This window comes from Bombina bombina, chromosome 4, assembly GCF_027579735.1.
Source record: "Bombina bombina isolate aBomBom1 chromosome 4, aBomBom1.pri, whole genome shotgun sequence".
NCBI lineage: Eukaryota > Metazoa > Chordata > Amphibia > Anura > Bombinatoridae > Bombina > Bombina bombina.
In genome coordinates, this window is record NC_069502.1 from 788,936,471 (window position 1) to 788,959,898 (window position 23,428).

The following is a 23,428-nucleotide window of genomic DNA, read 5'->3' on the forward strand; positions in this document are numbered from 1 at the left end:
AAGAGTTAGGTATGTTAACCTCTAGCACAATGCCCTCAGGAGGGCATTGTGGCCCTCCTGAGGTTTTGGAACTACATTTCTCATGATGCTCAGCCAGCTGAAATGCAGGCTGAGCATCATGGGAAATAGCACATAACACAAGTACTGGACACAGACAGACAGACCCCCACACACAGACAGACCCCACACACACAGACTGACCCCCCCCACACACACACACAGACTGACTAACCCACACACACAGAGATTGATCCACCCACACACAGCCAGAAACACAAAGAGACAGCCAGAAACAAATACTCAGCCAGACCCACCCACACAACCCCCCAAACACAGACAATCAGACCCCCCTCACATACACAGATCCACACACACACAGACACCCACCCCCCCACACACACACAGACAGATAGACCCACAGATCTTGGGATTTGCAGTATTTCCAGGATATAATAAAAAATAAATAAACCTAATATACCATATGTCTCTCTATTATAATATATCATTAAAAAAAAAAGACAGATGAGTGATAAATGAATAAATGGAGAAGCCATTAATAATTGTATCAATCTTATCTAGCTATTTTATTTGTAAGCAATAGCTGACACCTGCTAGTAGGGGGTTAAAAGAAAAGAAAATTAAAGTGATAGATTTTTTAGAGCATTTTATTAGAACATTGTGTCCCTTGCAAACTATAGAGTTCCCTTACAAAGTGCATAGCATGACTGTTCATGTAGTATTTAAATTTGATCACATTAAAATCTATTTGAAAACCTTGCAAATTCTGCATTACAAAAGGATGGAGCACACAATAAATGTTTATATACACAGTACACACACTCACGCAGTATATATTAGTAATTAAGCGCTCAAAAATGGCTGAGAGACTTCCAATCAGATTAATCAATAAAAAACACAAAGACACTAAATCCCAGCTACACCAGTTCATTTGCCGTGATGCCTGTTCCTACAGCATCTGTTGGAAAACATTGGGATTTTAACATCATCCCTTGCGAGAGGGGTGCAACATGCGTGTCTGTGGGTTACCTTATGGAAACCCAGCACCAATGCATGACACACCCTGAAAAGGTGAACTGACTTCTGATTCCGGCCATTATTCTTTTTGACTTTTTTTTCTGGGAATGTTGAAAATAAGTAAATGCTAATAATTACAAATAAAAATACAGAATAAAGCTGCATGTTTTCTCTTGCTTTCAAACCATGTTAACATTTGCTTAGATTTATTTTGTTATGTTAACTATGCTATACAAATATACTTTTGCTATGTAAAATGGCTTGTATATAGAATGTTGTGGGGCTGCAGCATTGCACATTTTTGTTTAAATAAATCCACTAATTTACTTGACTCACACTAATGCTGTACTTGGGCAAAACCCAACCCTCTCTATAAGAAATAAGAGATTGCAGTATTTTTTATTAATAGTTATATATTTTTAACTGCACAATATTTTGTTGTTACTGAGGTTTGAAAAAAATAAATTATGGAAGATGCATGTGTTACTGAGCACTGGCAGACACATATTACTAAGAAAGTGCAAAGATGTCTTTTAAAATGCTAAAGTAATAGAAGTAAATAATATTTTAATGCACATAATCTGTCTTCCAACATATACATGGATGGGTGTAAAACATTGTTGCTTAAAAGGGTTAATTCTGCACTATGAGAGCAGTCAAATCACCTGTCAGACTACTGAGATTTATTATTTTCCTATTCCTTTTACAACAAACCCTCACCTTACTTTTACTACATACATTACATAATTCAATAAAAAATATACTGGAATTTGAAATAGTTAAATAGAAAAGTAATCTCTGAACTACATATTTTATATTTTAGTCTACTACTAGATTGCAGCTAGACTATATTTTTTATTGAATCATGTAATGTATGTAGTAAAAGTAAGGTGAGGGTTTGTTGTAAAAGGAATAGGAGAAGAATAAATCTCAGTAGTCTGACAGGTGATTTGATTGCTCTCATAGTGCAGAATTAACCCTTTTAAGCAATAATGTTTTACACCCATCCATTTATATGTTGGAAGAAAGATTATGTGCATTAAAATATTATTTACTTCTATTACTTTAGCATTTTAAAAGACATCTCTGCACTTTCTTAGTAATATGTGTCACTGTCTGCCAGTGCTCAGTAACACATGCATCTTCCAAAATTTATTTTTTTCAAACCTCAGTAACAACAAAATATTGTGTGCAGTTAAAAATAATAATACTAATAATACAAAATACTGCAATCTCTTATTTCTTATAGAGAGGGTTGGGTTTTGCCTAAGTACAGCATTAGTGACTGTGAGTCAAGTAAATTAGTGGATTTTTTTAAACAAAAATGTGCAATGCTGCAGTCCCACAATGAACATTCTATATACAAGCCATTATTTTATAAGGATATTTTTACTGCTCCCTTACTCTCTAGCTGCTAGAGAGTAAGGGAACAGTAAAAATATCCTTATAAAATAATTCACATGAACTACCCACAATCAGATGCCGCCTGCCAGTAGTCACTCTGAACTTGACGACCGGACCGGAGGGCCAAGGGGGAAGCAGGTGGAGTCTCACTCAGTGCACTGCTGTAAAGCAATCATGGCTGCTGCATGCAGTCATCAATGTGCTGGTCAGCCTGCAACGGCATTGATGATTGTCAAGCCGCTTCACTAGCCCTTAGCCCACTGCCCAGTGCCCACCACACCCACAGTCTCACTCACTCACTATGCGGCGCGGCGCGCGCCTCTCTCTTCTTGTCTACTGTCTCTGACTCTCCTCCCGGCCGCCGGACGTCCAGACCACGATGACGTCACTGACACTCACAACTTCAAGCGCTGATTGGCTGGCAGCACTTGGCTGTGCTCCCGAGGCGTTTAGACAGCAGCCTCTTGGGAGTGATATGGGCCCTGCACTAAGAGACTTAACCACTGGGTGGCAGTCTCTGCGGGTCCCATAAGAAAAAAATCCTCAGACATCCATATTGCGCAACGGGAGGGCAGCTGAACAGCTCACAGCCTCCCCTTCCTTGAGCAATATGGATGAGTATTGACTTGAGTAATAAAAAAAAAGATGAATACTTGGTGGTTGCGGGCAATGCGGGGGGTGGAGGGGGTAGGGTATACAAAAAAAAATATATATATATTTTTTTTATTACAAATTATAACAAAAAAAGGTGTAATTACACACATAGGACAGGTGAGGCGCTGCTTAACCTGCCTCCTATGACTGCACGTCACTGAACAGGAAGTGGCAAAGAGCACCACAGCAGAGCTGTATATATAGCTCCTCCCTTCCCTCCACCCCCAGTCATTCTCTTTGCCTGTGTTAGTAATAGGAAAAGGTAAAGTGAGGTGTTAGTTTTAGATTCTTCAATCAAGAAGTTTTTTATTTTAAATGGTACCGGTGAGTACTATTTTTCTCAGGGACATATGGAAGAAGAAGATTTATGCCCTGAGGTTGATGATCTTAGCAGATGTTACTAAGATCCATGTTGGTTCCCACAGAGCTTCTGAAGGTAGTGCAAGAGAACGGTGTCATGCTACAAGCAGCATTGAGGTATGTTCAATCTTTTATTTCTGAGGAGACTTGGTATATCAGAACTGGCTGACATTTTTTCCCTGCAAGGGAAGGGGTAAGCAGTAGACCTGTACACAGAGGGTGAGACTGCTGGACAGCAGCCTCCTGAAAGAATTACGGCTCATTCTTCTAGGTCTGTGGCTTCCACATGGGCTTTTAAAAACAATGCTTCTGTTGAACAGATTTGCAAGGCTGCAACTTGGTCGTCTCTTCATACTTTTTCCAAATTTTCCAAATTTGATACTTTTGCTTCTTCTGAGGCTGTTTTTGGGAGAAAAGTTCTTCAAGCAGTGGTGCCTTCCGTTTAGGTCTCTGTCTTGTCCCTCCAGTTTCACCCGTGTCCTGTAGCTTTGGTATTGTATCCCACAAGTAAGGATGAAATCCGTGGACTCGTCGTATCTTGTAGAAGAAAAGTAAATTTATGCTAACCTGATAAATTAATATCTTCTACGATACGACGAGTCCACGGCCCTCCCTGTCATTTTTCAGACAGATTATATTTTATTTTTTATAACTTCAGTCACCTCTGCACCTTTAGCTTTTCCTTTCTCTTCCTAAACTTTCGGTCAAATGACTGGGGTGGAGGGAAGGGAGGAGCTATATATACAGGTCTGCTGTGGTGCTCTTTGCCACTTCCTGTTAGCAGGAGGTTAATATCCCACAAGTAAGGATAAAGTCCATGGACTCGTCGTATCGTAGAAGAAATTAATTTATCAGGTAAGCATAAATTTACTTTTTATAATGCAGATGTGGTGAAAAGAATTTTGACACTTAGCACCACATGGAGCTTTTGCAGTTCAGTGCTAAAATGTGTTAGAACATTTTATTAGTGTACTATTGCTTGCATTTAAATATGAGTTTAACCCCTGCACAGGATTTAAAGGGACACTGAACCCAAATGTTTTCTTTCATGATTCAGATAGAGAGTGCAATTTCTCCTGTTAAGTGTGGTCAGTCCACGGGTCATCATTACTTCTGGGATATTAACTCCTCCCCAACAGGAAGTGCAAGAGGATCACCCAGCAGAGCTGCTATATAGCTCCTCCCCTCTACGTCACACCCAGTCATTCTCTTGCACCCAACTAATAGATAGGATGTGTGAGAGGACTGTGGTGATTATACTTAGTTTTTATAACTTCAATCAAAAGTTTGTTATTTTAAAACAGCACCGGAGTGTGTTGTTCCTTCTCAGGGAGAATTTGAAGAAGAATCTACCTGAGTTTCTGTATGATTTTAACCGGAGTAGTTAAGATCATGTTGCTGTTCTCGGCCATCTGAGGAGTGAGGTAAACTTCAGATCAGGGGACAGCGGGCAGGTTCACCTGCAAAGAGGTATGTAGCAGCATATTATTTTCTGAGGAATGGAATTGACTAGAAAATACTGCAAATACCTATATAATGTAAGTTCAGCCTTAAATGCAGTAGTAGCAACTGGTATCAGGCTGTCATGTATGTATATTTTCACTTCAGTATTCTGGGGAATGGCACTTCACTGGAATGAGACTGTATGCATAAAACTCTAGCCTATCTTGCGGTGAGAACGACTAGCAGCAGGCTTTCTATGACAATTCATTTATTTGATGTTAAACGTTTTGCTGGCATGTTAAATCGTTTAATTTTCTGAGGTACTGGGTGAAAAATTGTTTTGGGCACTATTTTTATCCACTTGGCGGGCATTTTATTTAATTTATGACAGTTTACTGATCTCCCTCACTGTTGTGTGTGAGGGGGAGGGGCTTAATTTGGCGCTTTTACTATGCATCAGAAATTCAGTCACAAGTCTGTTTTTCTTCCCTGCATGATCCGGTTCGTCTCTACAGAGCTCAAGGGTCTTCAAAAGTTATTTTGAGGGAGGTAATCACTCACAGCAGACCTGTGAGATTGTGCTTTGACTGTGATAAAAAACGTTATATTCTGTACATTTTTTCTGCTATTTAAGGGTTAGTTATCCATTACTAATGGGGGCAATCCTTTGCTAAAATTGTATTTTTACCGGAAAGAATTTGATTTTATAGTTTATCCGTTTTATTGTTACTCAACTGTCATAACTTTCTGTGCTTCTTAAAGGCACAGTACGTTTTTTTCATACTATTTGTAAATTGAAAAGTATTTCCAAGTTTGCTGGTTTAATTGCTAGTGTGTTAAACATGTCTGACTCAGAGGAATATCTCTGTGCTATATGTGCTAAAGCCAAAGTGGAGCCCAATATAAATTTATGTACTAATTGCATTGATGCTACTTTAAATAAAAGTCAATCTGTACAAATTGAACATCATTCACCAGACAACGAGAGGAAAGTTATGCCGACTAACTCCCCTCACGTGTCAGTACCTGCATCTCCCGCTCGGGAGGTGCGTGATATGGTAACGCCGGGTACTTCAGGGCGGCCATTACAAATCACATTGCAGGACATGGCTAATGTTATGACTGAAGTTTTGTCTAAATTACCAGAACTTAGAGGGAAGCGTGACCACTCTGGGGTGAGAACAGAGTGCGCTGATAATACTAGGGCCATGTCAGATACTGCGTCACAGTATGCGGAACATGAGGACGGAGAGCTTCAATCTGCAGGTGACGGTTCTGATCCCAATAGAGTGGATTCAGACATTTCTAATTTTAAGTTTAAGCTTGAAAACCTCCGCGTTCTGCTAGGGGAGGTATTAGCGGCTCTGAATGATTGTAACACCGTTGCAATCCCAGAGAAATTATGTAGGCTGGATAGATACTATGCGGTACCCGGCGAGTACTGACGTATTTCCTATACCTAAGAGGCTTACTGAGATAATTACTAAGGAGTGGGATAGGCCCGGTGTACCCTTTTCCCCCCCCTCCTGTATTTAGAAAAATGTTCCCAATAGACACCACCACACGGGACTTATGGCAAACGATCCCTAAGGTGGAGGGAGCGGTTTCTACTCTGGCTAAGCGTACCACTATCCCGGTGGAGGATAGCTGTGCCTTTTCAGATCCAATGGATAAAAAATTAGAGGGTTACCTTAAGAAAATGTTTGTTCAACAAGGTTTTATATTGCAACCCCTTGCATGTATTGCGTCTGTCACGGCCGCGGCCGCTTTCTGGTCCGAGTCCCTGGAAGAGACTCTTGACTCAATAACTATCGAGGAGATTTCAAACAGGCTTAAAACACTTAAGCTAGCTAATTCATTTGTTTCAGATGCCGTAGTACATTTAACTAAACTTACGGCTAAGAATTCCGGATTCGCCATTCAGGCACGCAGAGCACTGTGGCTAAAATCCTGGTCAGCTGACGTTACTTCTAAATCTAAGTTACTTAACATACCTTTCAAAGGGCAGACCTTATTCGGGCCCGGTTTGAAAGAAATTATCGCTGACATTACAGGAGGTAAAGGCCATGCCCTGCCTCAAGACAGAGCCAAACCTAGGGCTAGACAGTCTAATTTTCGTTCCTTTCGTAATTTCAAGGCAGGAGCAGCATCAACTTCCTCTGCACCAAAACAGGAAGGAGCTGTTGCTCGCTACAGACAAGGCTGGAAACCTAACCAGTCCTGGAACAAGGGCAAGCAGGCCAGAAAACCTGCTGCTGCCCCTAAGACAGCATGAATTGAGGGCCCCCGATCCGGGAACGGATCTAGTGGGGGGCAGACTTTCTCTCTTCGCCCAGGCTTGGGCAAGAGATGTCCAGGATCCCTGGGCGTTAGAGATCATATCTCAGGGATATCTTCTGGACTTCAAATCCTCTCCCCCAAAAGGGAGATTCCATCTGTCAAGGTTGTCAACAAACCAAATAAAGAAAGAGGCGTTTCTACGCTGTGTACAAGATCTGTTACTAATGGGAGTGATCCATCCGGTTCCGCGGTCGGAACACGGACAGGGGTTTTACTCAAATCTGTTTGTGGTTCCCAAGAAAGAAGGAACCTTCAGACCAATCTTGGATTTAAAGATCCTAAACAAATTCCTAAGAGTTCCATCGTTCAAAATGGAAACTATTCGGACAATTCTACCCTTGATCCAAAAGGGTCAGTACATGACCACAGTGGATTTAAAGGATGCTTACCTTCACATACCGATTCACAGAGATCATTACCGGTACCTAAGGTTTGCCTTCCCAGACAGGCATTACCAGTTTGTAGCTCTTCCATTCGGGTTGGCTACGGCTCCAAGAATCTTCACAAAGGTTCTGGGTGCTCTTCTGGCGGTACTAAGACCGCGAGGAATTTCGGTAGCTCCGTACCTAGACGACATTCTGATACAAGCTTCAAGCTTTCAAACTGCCAAGTCTCATACAGAGTTAGTACTGGCATTTCTAAGATCGCATGGGTGGAAGGTAAACGAAAAGAAGAGTTCTCTCTTTCCACTCACAAGAGTTCCCTTCTTGGGGACTCTTATAGATTCTGTAGAAATGAAGATCTACCTGACAGAAGACAGGTTAACAAAGCTTCAAAATGCTTGCCGTGTCCTTCATTCCATTCAACACCCGTCAGTGGCTCAATGCATGGAGGTGATCGGCTTAATGGTAGCGGCAATGGACATAGTACCCTTTGCACGCCTACATCTCAGACCGCTGCAATTGTGCATGCTAAGTCAGTGGAATGGGGATTACTCAGATTTGTCCCCTACTCTGAATCTGGATCAAGAGACCAGAAATTCTCTTCTGTGGTGGCTTTCTCGGCCACATCTGTCCAGGGGGATGCCATTCAGCAGGCCAGATTGGACAATTGTAACAACAGACGCCAGCCTGCTAGGTTGGGGCGCTGTCTGGAATTCTCTGAAGGCTCAGGGATCATGGACTCAGGAGGAGAGTCTCCTGCCAATAAACATTCTGGAATTGAGAGCAGTTCTCAATGCTCTTCTGGCTTGGCCCCAGTTAACAACTCGGGGGTTCATCAGGTTTCAGTCGGACAACATCACGACTGTAGCTTACATCAACCATCAAGGAGGGACAAGAAGCTCCCAAGCGATGATGGAAGTATCAAAGATAATTCACTGGGCAGAGTCTCACTCTTGCCACCTATCAGCAATCCACATCCCGGGAGTGGAGAACTGGGAGGCGGATTTCCTAAGTCGTCAGACTTTTCATCCGGGGGAGTGGGAACTTCATCCGGAGGTCTTTGCCCAAATACTTCGACGTTGGGGCAAACCAGAAATAGATCTCATGGCGTCTCGACAGAACGCCAAGCTTCCTTGTTACGGGTCCAGATCCAGGGATCCGGGAGCGGCCCTGGTAGATGCTTTGACAGCACCTTGGACCTTTGGGAGGGCTTATGTGTTTCCTCCCTTCCCGATGCTTCCTCGATTGATTGCCAGGATCAAACAGGAGAGAGCATCTGTGATTCTAATAGCGCCTGCGTGGCCACGCAGGACCTGGTATGCAGATCTAGTGGACATGTCATCCTGTCCACCTTGGTCTCTGCCTCTGAGACAGGACCTTCTGATTCAGGGTCCCTTCAAACATCAAAATCTAATTTCTCTGAAGCTGACTGCCTGGAAATTGAACGCTTGATTTTATCAAAACGTGGATTTTCTGAGTCAGTAATTGATACCTTAATACAGGCTAGGAAGCCTGTTACCAGGAAGATTTACCATAAAATATGGCGTAAATACCTATATTGGTGCGAATCCAAAGGTTACTCTTGGAGTAAGGTTAGGATTCCTAGGATATTATCTTTTCTACAAGAAGGTTTAGAAAAGGGTTTATCCGCTAGTTCCTTAAAGGGACAGATCTCAGCTCTGTCCATTCTGTTACACAAACGTCTGTCAGAAGTTCCAGACGTTCAGGCCTTTTGTCAGGCTTTGGCCAGGATTAAGCCTGTGTTTAAAACTGTTGCTCCGCCATGGAGTTTAAACCTAGTTCTTAACGTTTTACAGGGTGTTCCGTTTGAACCCCTTCATTCCGTTGATATAAAATTGTTATCTTGGAAAGTTCTGTTTTTAATGGCTATTTCCTCGGCTCGAAGAGTCTCTGAGTTATCAGCCTTACATTGTGATTCTCCTTATCTGATTTTTCACTCAGACAAGGTAGTTCTGCGTACTAAACCTGGGTTCTTACCTAAGGTAGTCACTAACAGGAATATCAATCAAGAGATTGTTGTTCCTTCCTTGTGTCCAAACCCTTCTTCAAAGAAGGAACGACTTCTACACAATCTAGATGTAGTCCGTGCCCTGAAATTTTATTTACAGGCAACTAAAGATTTTCGACAAACGTCTTCCCTGTTTGTCATTTATTCTGGTCAGAGGAGAGGTCAAAAAGCTTCTGCTACCTCTCTCTCTTTTTGGCTTCGTAGCATAATACATTTAGCTTATGAGACTGCTGGACAGCAGCCTCCTGAAAGAATTACAGCTCATTCTACTAGAGCTGTGGCTTCCACTTGGGCCTTTAAGAATGAGGCATCTGTTGAACAGATTTGCAAGGCTGCAACTTGGTCTTCTCTTCATACTTTTTCCAAATTTTACAAATTTGACACTTTTGCTTCTTCGGAGGCTGTTTTTGGGAGAAAGGTTCTTCAGGCAGTGGTTCCTTCCGTATAAAGATCCTGCCTGTCCCTCCCGTCATCCGTGTACTTTAGCTTTGGTATTGGTATCCCAGAAGTAATGATGACCCGTGGACTGACCACACTTAACAGGAGAAAACATAATTTATGCTTACCTGATAAATTCCTTTCTCCTGTAGTGTGGTCAGTCCACGGCCCGCCCTGTTTTTTATGGCAGGCCTAAATTTTTAAATTATACTCCAGTCACCACTGCACCCTTTGGCTTCTCCTTTCTCGTTGGTTCTCGGTCGAATGACTGGGTGTGACGTAGAGGGGAGGAGCTATATAGCAGCTCTGCTGGGTGATCCTCTTGCACTTCCTGTTGGGGAGGAGTTAATATCCCAGAAGTAATGATGACCCGTGGACTGACCACACTACAGGAGAAAGGAATTTATCAGGTAAGCATAAATTATGTTTTTAAGCAACTTTCTAATTTACCCCTATTATCAATTTTTCTTCACTCTCTTGTTTTCTTTATTTGAAAAAGCAGGAATGTAAGTTTACGAGCCAGCCCATTTTTTGTTCAGCACCATGGATAGCGCTTGCTGATTGGTGGGTACATGTAGCTACCAATCAGCAAGCTGTACCCAGATGCTGAACCAAAGATGGCCAAGCTTGTAAGCTTTACATTTCTGCTCTTTCAAACCAAGATACCAAGAGAACGAAGAAAAATTGATAACAGGAGTAAATTAGAAAGTTGCTTAAAATTGCACTCTCTATCTGAATCATGAAAGAAAAACTTGGGTTCAGTGTCCCTTTAAGCCATTGGTTTTCAAACCTGTCCTCAGGCCTCCCTAAGAGGCCACATTTTGTGGATATCTGAACTAGAGCACAGGTGAAACAATTAGCTGATTAATAAACATGGTTATTTTACCTGCTCTCATCCAAGGTATTCCAGAAAACCTGTTGGGGAGGTCTTAGGACAGGTTTGAAAACCAGTGCTTTAAGCTCATAGTTAAAGTCAGTTTCAGAACAGTAATGCACCACTGGGAGGTAGATGAACACATCTAGTGAGCCAATGAGAAGAAGCAAATGTGTGTAGCCAGTGCCACCAATCACCAGCTTTCTTCCAGTAGTACATTACTGCTCCTGAACCTACCTAGGTATGGTTTTCAGCAAATTATACCAAGTGAAACAGTATATTTGATGGTATAATTAAATTAAAAAGTCTCTTATCTGAATCATAAAAGTTTAAATTTATCATTCATGTCCATTTAACTCAAACTATACAAATATTAATGTTCAATGGGAAGCATGTCCCATGTTTAAACTGACATTAAACTCAAATCATATATATCAGCAATTAAACACTTCATTGCAAATTAGTTAAAATCATTTAACACAGTCATTTTGTTAGCATAGTTTACAAGGTTTTCCAAATTAAGTGCAGTTTAGGGATACACCTCTTAAAAAGCTTGACGGAGTCTATTTTTCCTGGTCTTCTTTTTTTTGGCAGATATAAATGAGCTTGTGCTCCGAGCTAACTAATCACAGTGTAGAATGTTGCAGGTTAATTTCACCATAAAGGGACATAAAAAACATGCAATTACAAGACTTTCATGTTATCTTTCAGTAGATTAACATATTTATTAAGTGTGGAAACTTTCGCCTAGATTTAGAGTTTTGTCGGTAAAGATCCACGGTGCTAACGCTGCTTTTTTTTCCAGCGCACCCTTAAGACAACACTGGTATTTAGAGTTGTCTGAATGGCTGTGTTAGCCTCAGAAAAGGGAGTGTTGAGCATAATTTAGCTCCACTTCAACCCTCAATATCAGCGTTGCCTACAGTAGCGGTAAGCTGGAAAAACGTGCTCGTGCACGATATCCCCATAGGAAACAATGGGGCTGAGCTGGCTGAAAAAAACCTAACACCTGCAAAAAAGCAGCGTTCAGCTCCTAACACAGCCCCATTGTTTCCTATGGGGAAACACTTTCTAAGTCTACACCTAACACCCTAACATGAACCCCGAGTCTAAACACCCCTAACCTTACACTTATTAACCCCTAATCTGCCGCCCCCGCTATCGCTGACACCTACATTATATTATTAACCCCTAATCTGCTGCTCCGTACACCGCCGCAACCTACATTATCTGCTGACCCCAACATCGCCGACACCTATATTATATTTATTAACCCCTAATCTGCCCCCTCAACGTCGCCGCCACCTACCTACACTTATTAACCCCTGATCTGCTGACCGGACCTTGCCACCACTATAATAAATGTATTAACCCCTAAACCGCCGCACTCCCGCCTCGCAAACACTATAATACATTGTATTAACCCCTAATCTGCCCTCCCTAACATCGCCGCCACCTACCTACAATTATTAACCCCTAATCTGCAGCCCCCAACGTCGCCGCTACTATAATAAAGTTATTAACCCCTAAACCTAAGTCTAACCCTAACCCTAACACCCCCCTAACTTAAATATAATTTAAATTAATCTAAATAAATTTACTATAATTAAATAAATTATTCCTATTTAAAACTAAATACTTACCTATAAAATAAACCCTAATATAGCTACAATATAACTAATAGTTACATTGTAGCTATTTTAGGATTTATATTTATTTTACAGGCAACTTTGTATTTATTTTAACTAGGTACAATAGCTATTAAATAGTTAATAACTATTTAATAGCTACCTAGTTAAAATAATTACAAACCTGTAAAATAAATCCTAACCTAAGTTACAAATACACCTAACACTACACTATCAATAAAGTAATTAAATAAATTAGCTACAATTAGCTAAATTAAAATACAATTAAATAAACTAATCTATAATACAAACCCCCCCCCACTAAATTACAAAAAATTAAAAAAAATTACAAGAAGTTTAAACTAATTACACCTAATCTAAGCCCCCTAATAAAATAAAAAAGCCCCCCCAAAAATAATAAAATGCCCTACCCTATTCTAAATTACAAAGTAATCAGCTCTTTTACTAGCCCTTAAAAGGGCTTTTTGTGGGGCATTGCCCCAAAGTAATCAGCTCTTTTACCTGTAAAGAAAATACCTGATGCAGGTACCAGGACTATTACTCTTAAGGAGGATATATTCCTTACACAATCTAAAAAAGCTGTCTTCTTCTCTGGTCTTGTAGACAGTCTGGAGAGGAGGAATCTGCCCCTGGGCGGATGAGATTTGAATCCTATTCTATCCTGTACCCTTGAGATGCAACCTCCAGTACCCAAACCAAGCATCTAAGAAAAATGACAGTCCGCCCCTACTCGATCCGATCCTGCATCGGGGGCCGCCCCTTCATGCAGATTTGTTATCTGCAGGCTTCTTAGTCTGCTTGGACTTAGTCTAGGACTGAGCAGGTTTCCAGGTGCTCTTGGGTTGCTCAGGCTTTGAGGACGATTGAGTTCTCTCGGACTTGCCCGAATGAAAGGAATGAAAATTATAGGACTGCTGTCCCTTAGGTCTGTTCTTATCTTGCGGAAGGAAGGAGTCTGGAAAGGAGTCTGGATTTAGAAACCATATCCGCAGACCAAGATTTCAACTAGAGAGCTCTGCGAGCTAGGACCACAAAACCTGAAGCCTTTGCGTTCATATGTATATTCTGCATATTCACAACACAGATAAAGGTGTTAGCTATTCTTAAAGCCTTAATCCTCTCCTGAATCTCCTTGAGGGGAGATTCCACCTCGATAAGTTCTGACAGAGAGTCACACCAGTAGGTGGCCTGCCCCGGCCACAGCGGTAACTGCCGCCGCTGGTTGAAATTAAAATCCTGTGTGTTGGAACATTCTTCTCAGGAAACTTTCCAACTTCTTGTCCATGGGTTCCCTAAAGGAATAACTATCTTCCAGAGGGATAGTGGTATGCTTAGCTAGTGTCGAAATGGCACCATCCACCTAGGGGATGGATCCCCACAATTCCAGCTGAGAATCAGGGACCGTAATAACTTTTCAAAAGTTGACTAAATGGAAAAAGGAGTTCCCACTCTTTCCCATTCACTACTGATAATATTAGCCATGTGAACTGGGACAGGAAAAGTTTGTGGAACCTTTCTGTCCTCATAAACCCTGTCTACCTTAGGAATCTTGGGTTCCTCTGGTAGTGTTGCTTCTGGAACCTCTAATGTAGACAAAACCTCCTTTAACAAAAAACGCAGATGCTCAATCTTAAATCTAAAGGAGGGCTCCTCAGAAGGAGGGGGTTTAATACATGAAATCTCCAACTCTGAGAGCTCACCCTCTGACTCTACAGAGGGTAACTCATCCTCAGACAATTGAGACATACTGGCTAAATTTGATTGGAAATTAGCTGAATCTAATTCAGTAGAACTATGTTTAACCTTTCTCTTACGTTTCCCAGAGATAGGTAAGGCACTCAGGGCCATAGACACAGCAGATTGTAACTGCATGGTAACGTTTGCAGGGAAAAGGCCCCCTCCAGCCGGAGTATTAGGCGTGCCGCAGAGAACGGCATGTGAAGTGGTTTGAGGGGATAGGGTAGACATCTCCCGGGCCACAGAATCGTGAGAGGTTGACGGCTCAGAGGGACTAATTATGCTAGGGGGGTTAGCAGATTTAGCTCCCTTCTTAGACATTAGAACGGTACCCAGGCAATTGGAACAGAATTGAGCAGGTGGAGAAAATACCGCCTCCTCACAGTATAAACTGGTATTATTAATTATAATAGAAGGTGCAGAACCTTTTAAAATATTATCAGAGTCCTCCATTGCTGGAGATGCAATCCCACAGTAAGGAAAGTAAGTAAACAACAATTCCTCTAGGACTAATTATAATAATAAAAAGAGGCACCTTTATAACCCCAATGGCTGGGGCACTCACCATCTCCTAGACCCAGACAGTTATGGAACGCTCTCCGTAGGATCGCAAGGAAAACGTAATGAGCCGCACCCAATTACATGGGACGCAAGAAGGGACCTCCCCTGCTATAAGAAAAAGTGCACAAAACTGTTAGAAGCTGCACAACTCACAAAAACGAAAGTGAAACATGTCTGTTTCATTGCCAAAAGGTACGCAGTCTATATGAGCCCAAACCTTGACAATGTGTTCCTTAGAGAACAAAGCAGTACATATATATATATATATATATATATATATATATATATATATATATATATATCCCAAACTGTTCCAAATTAATCTCTGAATTAAAAGAGATATTAACCCTTGATCATATTGAGTTTATGAGGAGTCACACTGTGACCCTAATAATAGGAGTCCCTGCTAAATAGTAAAATTAAGCAGACTTATCCTCAAGGATCTATGCTGTAGAACAGATACAGCGTCTCAAGTGTGACAGCCTTGCCGCAGTGTTCTGACAGGGACCTGAGTGTAAAAAGGCAAGCAGTGTAACTTGTTAACACTGATTGCCCGGGAGCTGTTAGATAGACAGTCTGGATCGCTTCACAGAAAAACTTTCCCTGCATCTCCAGACTCTAACGTTTATACTCTCACTGAGAGGTTTATATGATTACTTAAAAACTCTAGGAATTTCTTGAAGGGAACATACCTATTTAAGGACTATCTGAATCTTCTGACACTTCTCTGCCATCCTCCTCTAGTGGCGAAAGGCAAAGAATGACTGGGGGTGATGGGGAAAGTGGTAGGGATATTTAAGCTTTTGGCTGGGGTGTCTTTGCCTCCTCCTGGTGGCCAGGTGTTGTTTTTCCCAGCAGTAAGGAATGAAGTTGTGGACTCTCCCTGCCTTATGAAAAGAAAAGGGCCTGTCAATCCCTCTGAACGAACATGCTCGGGGTTATTTCTATCTGCCAACTTAGAGGTTGGACATGGTAAGAAGCAGCGATTGGCTGCTTCTTACTTTGCGGAAAGCAGAATCGCATGAGCTAGCCTGCTCCGCAAGGGCTCCATTGCAGCATTCGCATGCCTGATGAAACGGTCTGTGGACCGAGAAACGCATAGCAATTATAAACTAGGCACTTATGAGTGCCATAATATTTTCTAAGTTTTTCTATTAAATTGTATATTTTTATTACCACTTCGTATCCTATCCTGTTTGTCCACCTGATACTTTGTGCGAGAACACCAAGTATTATTCCTCTTAATTCATTCCCACTCTGAGGCTCCATTGGGTCATTTCTGGATTGAGATCCAGATCTAAGCCGTAACAGCGAGTTGGAGCGCTGTGAGACTCCAGTCTGCATCTATCAGCACAACAGAGTGCTGCAGGCTTGTGAGTATTAAACTTTCACCAACCGTCTTTGTATAAATGGTGCTCCATTGATCTGCACGAGGAAGTGTGCGTTGTGTGTTCTCTTTCTCTACCTAGTTTGAAGGTCTTAATTTAAGACTGTGTGGAAACACATTGTGTCCTAATTGGTCAGCCTGGATGAGAATCCCATCAGTGAGCTGGAGCGCTATTAAATCTTCAGCCTGTGCCCAATAGCATGACGAATGCTGCTATGTTTGTGAGTACTAATAGTACTAGAGTCTATGTGTCACCATTTGGTCATCCATTGATCTGGATTAGGAAGCACCCCTTCTGTTTTTTGTCGTTTCAGGGGAAAAAAGAGGATCCATTAGAATCGCATGAGCTAGCCTGCTCCGCATGGGCTCCATGGCAGCATTGACTGCATAATACTTCAAGCCGATTATTTTTTGTTATAGTAAAAGTGCGGGGCAAAATAAATAATACAAATATACTGTAAGTTTTGTGTGCTTTTTTTTTTTTTTTAATTATACATGAAATTTATCATTTTTATACCAATCTCAAAGTGTTTATGTCCATTTAAATTGGATAGATGGATTTCTGACTCTCCGGAGCAACTGAAACAAGCACAGCATTCAGCGTTAATACATCTTAAGCAAAATAAATCATGTATCCCTCATTTATATTTTTAGGTAAATATTTTTACATGTAGATTAAATATTAAATTTGAGGTTCCTTTAATGTCATTCCACAGTAATTATAAAAAATTTGGAATGATTATTCCTACCTTTACAATTTTATTATATCCAGGTAGAGACCACAACAAATAGTTACAACAAATTATTTAAAATATAAAACAATTCACTGTGTTATCTTACAATCCAATTTTTTAACTTGTCCCAGAAAACCTTAAACTCGTCAAATTCGAGCTTTCCATTTCCGCTAGACTGTTAAAGCATGAGTTAAGGTTAAATACTTAGAAAAAATAAAGAAATTAGTAAATTTAATGAAATAATAATGACTAATTATAATTCGGCTAGATGACCAGTTTTGCGTTATGAGCTGCGCGGTGCTAACTTGCAAGTTATTGTCACTGCTCACTTACCTACAGCGCTGGTATTACAGGTCTTCATAAACCCGGCGTTAGCAGGCAATATTGCAGCGTAAAGCAAAAATGAGCTCCATACTGCACTCCAATATCAGCACTGCGGTGAGCTGGTTTTACGTGCTCGTGCACGATTTCCCCATAGACATCAATGGGGAGAGCCGGCAAAAAAAAAAGCCTAACACCAGCAATAAAGCAGCGTAAAGCTCCGTAACGCAGCCCCATTGATTCCTATTGGGAAACTAAATTTATATTTAAACCTAACACCCTAACATAAACCCCAAGTCTAAACACCCCTAATCTGCTGCCCCCGACATCCCCGACACCTACATTACATTTATTAACCCCTAATCTTCCGCCCCCAATGTCGCCACCACCTACCTACACTTATTAACCCCTAATCTGCTGCCCCCAATGTCACCGCCACCTACCTACACTTATTAACCCCTAATCTGCCGTCCCAATGTCGCCGCCACCTACCTACACTTATTAACCCCTAATCTGCCGCAGCCAATGTCGCCGCCACTATACTAAAGTTATTAACCCCTAACCCTAACACCCCCTAACTTTAATGTAATTAAAATAAATCTAAATAAAACTTACTATTAATAACTAAATAATTCCTATTTAAAACTAAATACTTACCTGTAAAATAAACCCTAAACTAGCTACAATATAACTAGTAGTTACATTGTAGCTATCTTAGGTTTTATTTTTATTTCACAGTCAAGTTTGTATTTATTTTAACTAGGTAGAATAGTTACTAAATAGTTATTAACTATTTACTAACTACCTAGCTAAAATAAATACAAATTTACCTGTAAAATAAAACCTAACCTGAGTTACACTAACACCTAACCTTTCATTACAATTAAAGGGCCAATACCCAAATGTTTAAACACTTGAAAGTGATGCAGTATAGCTGTAAAAAGCTGACTAGAAAATATCACCTGAACATCTCTATGTAAAAAAGAAAGATATTTTACCTCAAAAGTTCCTCAGTAGCCACATCCCATTGTAAAGGATTTCTAAGCAGCATATTAGTATGTCTGTCCTGGGACAGCTGAAAGGATGAGCCTCGTGCACTCTCATCTTATTTCCCTATTCAGGTTAAAGGAAGCTTACTATAAAATCTCATGAGAGTTAAGTCAAATCTCATGAGATCACAGTAAAAGAGTTCATGACCTCAGCACTGCTGATGCTGATTGGCTGCAGTTCATTTCTTCATTTTTTTTTTATTTTTTTACCTGCAGCTGGGAGCAGCTGAGTATAACTTTTTACACAGAACTTACTCTGCTGAGCTGAGGAGATTGTGAGGTAAAATATCTTCCGTTTTTACATAGAGATGCTCAGGTGATATTTTCCTATCAGCTTTTTACAGTTATACTGCATCAGTTTCAAGTGATTTAGCATATGAGCATTATGTCCCTTTAAATAAATTACATAAAATAAATACAATTAACTAAATTACAAAAAACAAACAAACACTAAATTACACAAAATAAAAAATAAATGATCAGATATTTAAACTAATTACACCTAATCTAATAGCCCTATCAAAATACCCCCCCCCCCCAAATAAAAAAAAACCTAGCCTAAACTAAACTACCAATAGCCCTTAAAAGGGGCTTTTGCAGGGTCATTGCCCCAAAGAAATCAGCTCTTTTACCTGTAAAAAAAAAATACAAACAACCCCCCAACAGTAAAACTCACCACCCACACAACCAACCCCCCCCAAATAAAATCCTAACTAAAAAACCTAAGCTCACCATTTCCCTGAAAAAGGGCATTTAAAAGGGCATTTAGCTCATTTTCTGCCCAAACCCTAGGCTAAAAATAAACCCACCCAATAAACCCTTAAAAAAACCCAACATCCATCCTCAACAAAGCGGCAGAAGTCCTCATCGAAGCCGGCAGAAGTCTTCATCCAAATGGCCAAAGTCTTCATCCAAGCCGGCAGAAGTCTTCATCCAGACGCCGACGGCATCTTCTATCTTCATCCATCCGGCGCGGAGCGGCTCCATCTTCAAGACATCCGGCGCAGAGTATTCTCTTCAATCGACGTCTTCTTGCAGAATGAAGGTTCCTTTAAATGATGTCATCCAAGATGGTATCCCTTGAATTCTGATTGGCTGATAGAATTCTATCAGCCAATCAGAATTAAAGGTCAAAAAATCCTATTGGCTGATGCAATCAGTCAATAGGATTGAGCTTGTATTCTATTGGCTGATTGGAACAGCCAAAAGAATGTGAGCTCAATCCTATTGGCTGATTGCATCAGCCAATAGGATATTTTCACCTTTAATTCTGATTGGCTGATAGAATTCATTCAATAGACGTCATTTAAAGGTACCTTCATTCTGCAAGAAGACGCCGATTGAAGAGGATGCTCGTGCCGGATGTCTTGAAGATGGAGCCGCTCCGCGCTGGATGGATGAAAATAGAAGATGCCGTCTGGTTGAACACTTCTGCCGGCTTGGATGAAGACTTCGGCCACTTGGATGAAGACTTCTCCCGGCTTCGTTGAGGACTTCTTGCCGCTTGGATGAAGACTTCTCCCGGCTTTGTTGAGGATGGATGTCGGGTCTTCAAAAACTGTAAGTGGATCTTCGGGGGTCAGTGTTAGGTTTTTTTAAGGGTTTATTGGGTGGGTTTTAGTTTTAGATTAGGGTTTGGGCAGAAAATGAGCTAAATGCCCTTTTAAGGGCAATGCCCATACAAATACCCTTTTCAGGGCAATGGGGAGCTTAGGTTTTTTAGTTAGGTTTTTATTTGGGAGGTTGGTTGTGTGGGTGGTGGGTTTTACTGTTGTGGGGTTGTTTGTATTTTTCTTTACAGGTAAAAGAGCTGATTTCTTTGGGGCAATGCCCCGCAAAAGGCCCTTTTAAGGGCTATTGGTAGTTTAGTTTAGGCTAGGGTTTTTTTTATTGGGGGGGGGGGGGGCTTTTTTATTTTGATAGGGCTATTAGAATAGGTGTAATTAGTTTACATATCTGATAATTTATTTTTTATTTTGTGTAATTTAGTGTTGTTTTTTTTTGTAATTTAGTTAATTGTATTTAATTAATGTCATTTATTTAATTGTAGTGTAAGGTTAGGTTTTATTTTACAGGTAAATTTGTATTTATTTTAGCTAGGTAGTTAGTAAATAGTTAATAACTATTTAGTAACTATTCTACCTAGTTAAAATAAATACAAACTTGCCTGTGAAATAAAAATAAAACCTAAGATAGCTACAATGTAACTATGTTATATTGTAGCTAACTTAAGGTTTATTTTATAGGTAAGTATTTAGTTTTAAATAGGAATTATTTAGTTAATGATAGGAATTTTTAATTAGATTTATTTTAATTATATTAAAGTTAGTGGGTGTTAGTGTTAGGTTATAGTGGTTAATAACTTTATTATAGGGGCGACGAAGTTGGGGGCGGCAGATTAGGGGATAATAACTTTAGTATAGTGGCGGTGACATTGGGGGCAGCAGATTAGGGGTTAATAAGTGTAGGTAGGTGGCAGCGACATTGGGGGCGGCAGATTAGGGGTTAATAACTGTAATGTAGGTTGTGGATATTTTAGGGACAGCAGATTAGGGGTTAATTATATTTAACTAGTGTTTGCGATGCGGGGGTGCGGTGGTTTAGGGGTTAATATGTTTATTATAGTGGCGGCGATGTCCGGAGCGGCAGATTAGGGGTTAATATTTTTATCATAGTGTTTCCGATGCGGAAGGCTCTCGGTTTAGGGGTTAATAGGTAGTTTATGGGTGTTAGTGTACTTTTTAGCACTTTAGTTATGAGTTTTATGCTACAGCTCTGTAGCGTAAAACCCATAACTACTGACTTTCAGTTTACGTTATGGATCTTGTAGTTATGGGCTGTACCGCTCACTTTTTGGCCTCCCAGGCAGACTCGTAATACCGGCGCTATGGAAGTCCCATTGAAAAAGGACTTTTTGAAAGCTGCGTTAGTTACGCTGTGTTACGGCCAAAAAAGTGTGCGGTGCAGCTAAACCTGCAAGACTCGTAATACCAGCGGTAGTGAAAAAGAGCGCTGCTTTTTCACTCATACCGCAAAACTCATAATCTATCCGATTGTTTGGTATGTTTATAGTTGTGTTTCACAAAATGTGAATTTTCCTTTACTTCCTGGTCATAATTTTTTGTCAAGCAAATACAGGGCATATATGCTGTTTGGAAATGTTCCCACCAAAGGCCTAGTTTAAATTGAGTTGGTAAAATAAAAATTCTCCATAGACTTTAATGGAGATAAATGTTTTTTATCACCAGTTTCCAAAATGTACCACATCAATGGAAACTAGGCCTAATACGGAAATTTATTTTCACAAATTTTCCATATTTTTCTTTCCAATTTTTTGTTACTTGTTTGTTTCCTCCCAACATGTCTCATCATGTAACTGTATCTTGTTTGTCATAAACAAAGTATAATATCAGTTTTGTTTACCTAATATACAGTATAGAGTTAATAACTTTCAGAGCTACAATAGTAGATTTCATTGCATTTATTTAGCATCAAAACAAAATAGTATTTTTAAATTATAAGGCTATAATTAAACTATAATACATAATTAAAGGATACGTCCATGAGTGAAATTATGTTTGAGCAGGACAGAAGACTTATTTCCTTGAACTTGATATTCTTTGCTAAAGAAAGAAAAAAATATATATATACAATTAGTCCAAGATTCTGTCAGAAGAACACAAATTAAAGTTGGAGTGCTTTGGATAGCAAAAAACATTTTCTGTACACTGAATTATGATGATATGCAGAAATATCTGTGTTATAAAGAAAATTGCGCACACACACACACACACATATATATATATATATATATATATATATATATATATATATACGTTATACATGTTAAAGTAATTTCAGAACTCTTCCATGACAGATATTATTTCCTGTTAAACCAACATATAATTATTTACACAAACAGAGGCGTAACTAGAAACTACAGGGCCCAGGTGCAAGAATCTAAGAAGGGGGGTGTACATAGGTATTCTTTTCAACAAAGGATACTGAGAGTTCAAAAGCAACTTAGATAACAGATATAAATTGTAAAGTTGTTTAAAATTGCACAATCTAGATGACTCATGAAAGTTTAATTGACTTATACTATAAAAAATTGTGTTACATATTATTTACATATTTGTATATCATTTTTAAAATCCCCGCACACAGCCTGACACAAGGATAGACAGTGGCCACACTGATCCTGATACTCATGTATTTACTTTACCAACATATTTAGATAAACGCCTTTAGATTCATTGTATAGTGTTTGTATAGATTTAAAACAACTCATGTACACTGAGTGCTCTGTTGGCGCAGATTAGAATGACATATACATTATTGCTGCTGGATAAGGGAACAGCCTTTTTCCTCTGCCATTTACTCTATTAGCCTTTCGAAAGAGAGCTGCCAAAGGGGTTATCCATTCACTTAAGGGCAGTCAAGGGGTTATCCACCCTGTAAACTAGGCAGTTTAAACCAGAAGAACAGGCTTTGTGGAGAAAAAAGGTACACAAGGGCAGAAGGTGTTTGCTTTTCTTTAGCTGAGTATAAAAAGTGATCGGAACAGGGTGAGATTGTACAGATTTACCATATAAATTGAGCAAACAGAACAGCATAGTCATACATGATAATCTGCTGCTACTGATTAACTGCAGTCCTTGGCAAGGATATTGTCTATGTGTAAGCACAACCCTATCATCTATCTCTCTGGCAGTGTCTATCCGCAACTGAAACTATGATCATACAGTGTGCTAGTGATCAAGCACCTATGATGCTAACAAATCAAAGACAATTGGGCGGTTACTTTGGTTTTAGAATAGTTTTTCCCCCCAAGTAAAAAAACTAAATAACTTTTAAGGGACATAATACTCATATGCTAAATCACTTGAAAGTGATGCAGTATAGCTGTAAAAAGTTGACAGGAAAATATCACCTGAGAATCTCTATGTATAAAAGGAAGATATTTTACTTTAGCTTACCAGAGTAAGTGCTGTTTAAAAAGTTATCTTTCAGTTACTGCCTAGCTGCAG

At 40.1% G+C, this 23,428-nt stretch overlaps 1 protein-coding gene across 1 annotated transcript in view; it reads right to left on the reverse strand.

Annotated features, from left to right (window-relative positions):
- CAPN9 (calpain 9) overlaps positions 1–23,428 on the reverse strand; it is a 329,028-nt gene that overhangs the window by 83,128 nt on the left and 222,472 nt on the right. Inside the window, exons 15-16 of the mRNA XM_053711177.1 lie at positions 21,957–22,021; positions 17,135–17,203 (exon numbers count right to left, since the gene is read on the reverse strand). Of these exons, the coding sequence (XP_053567152.1) occupies positions 17,135–17,203; positions 21,957–22,021 (134 nt within the window). The remainder of the gene's footprint in view (positions 1–17,134; positions 17,204–21,956; positions 22,022–23,428) is intronic.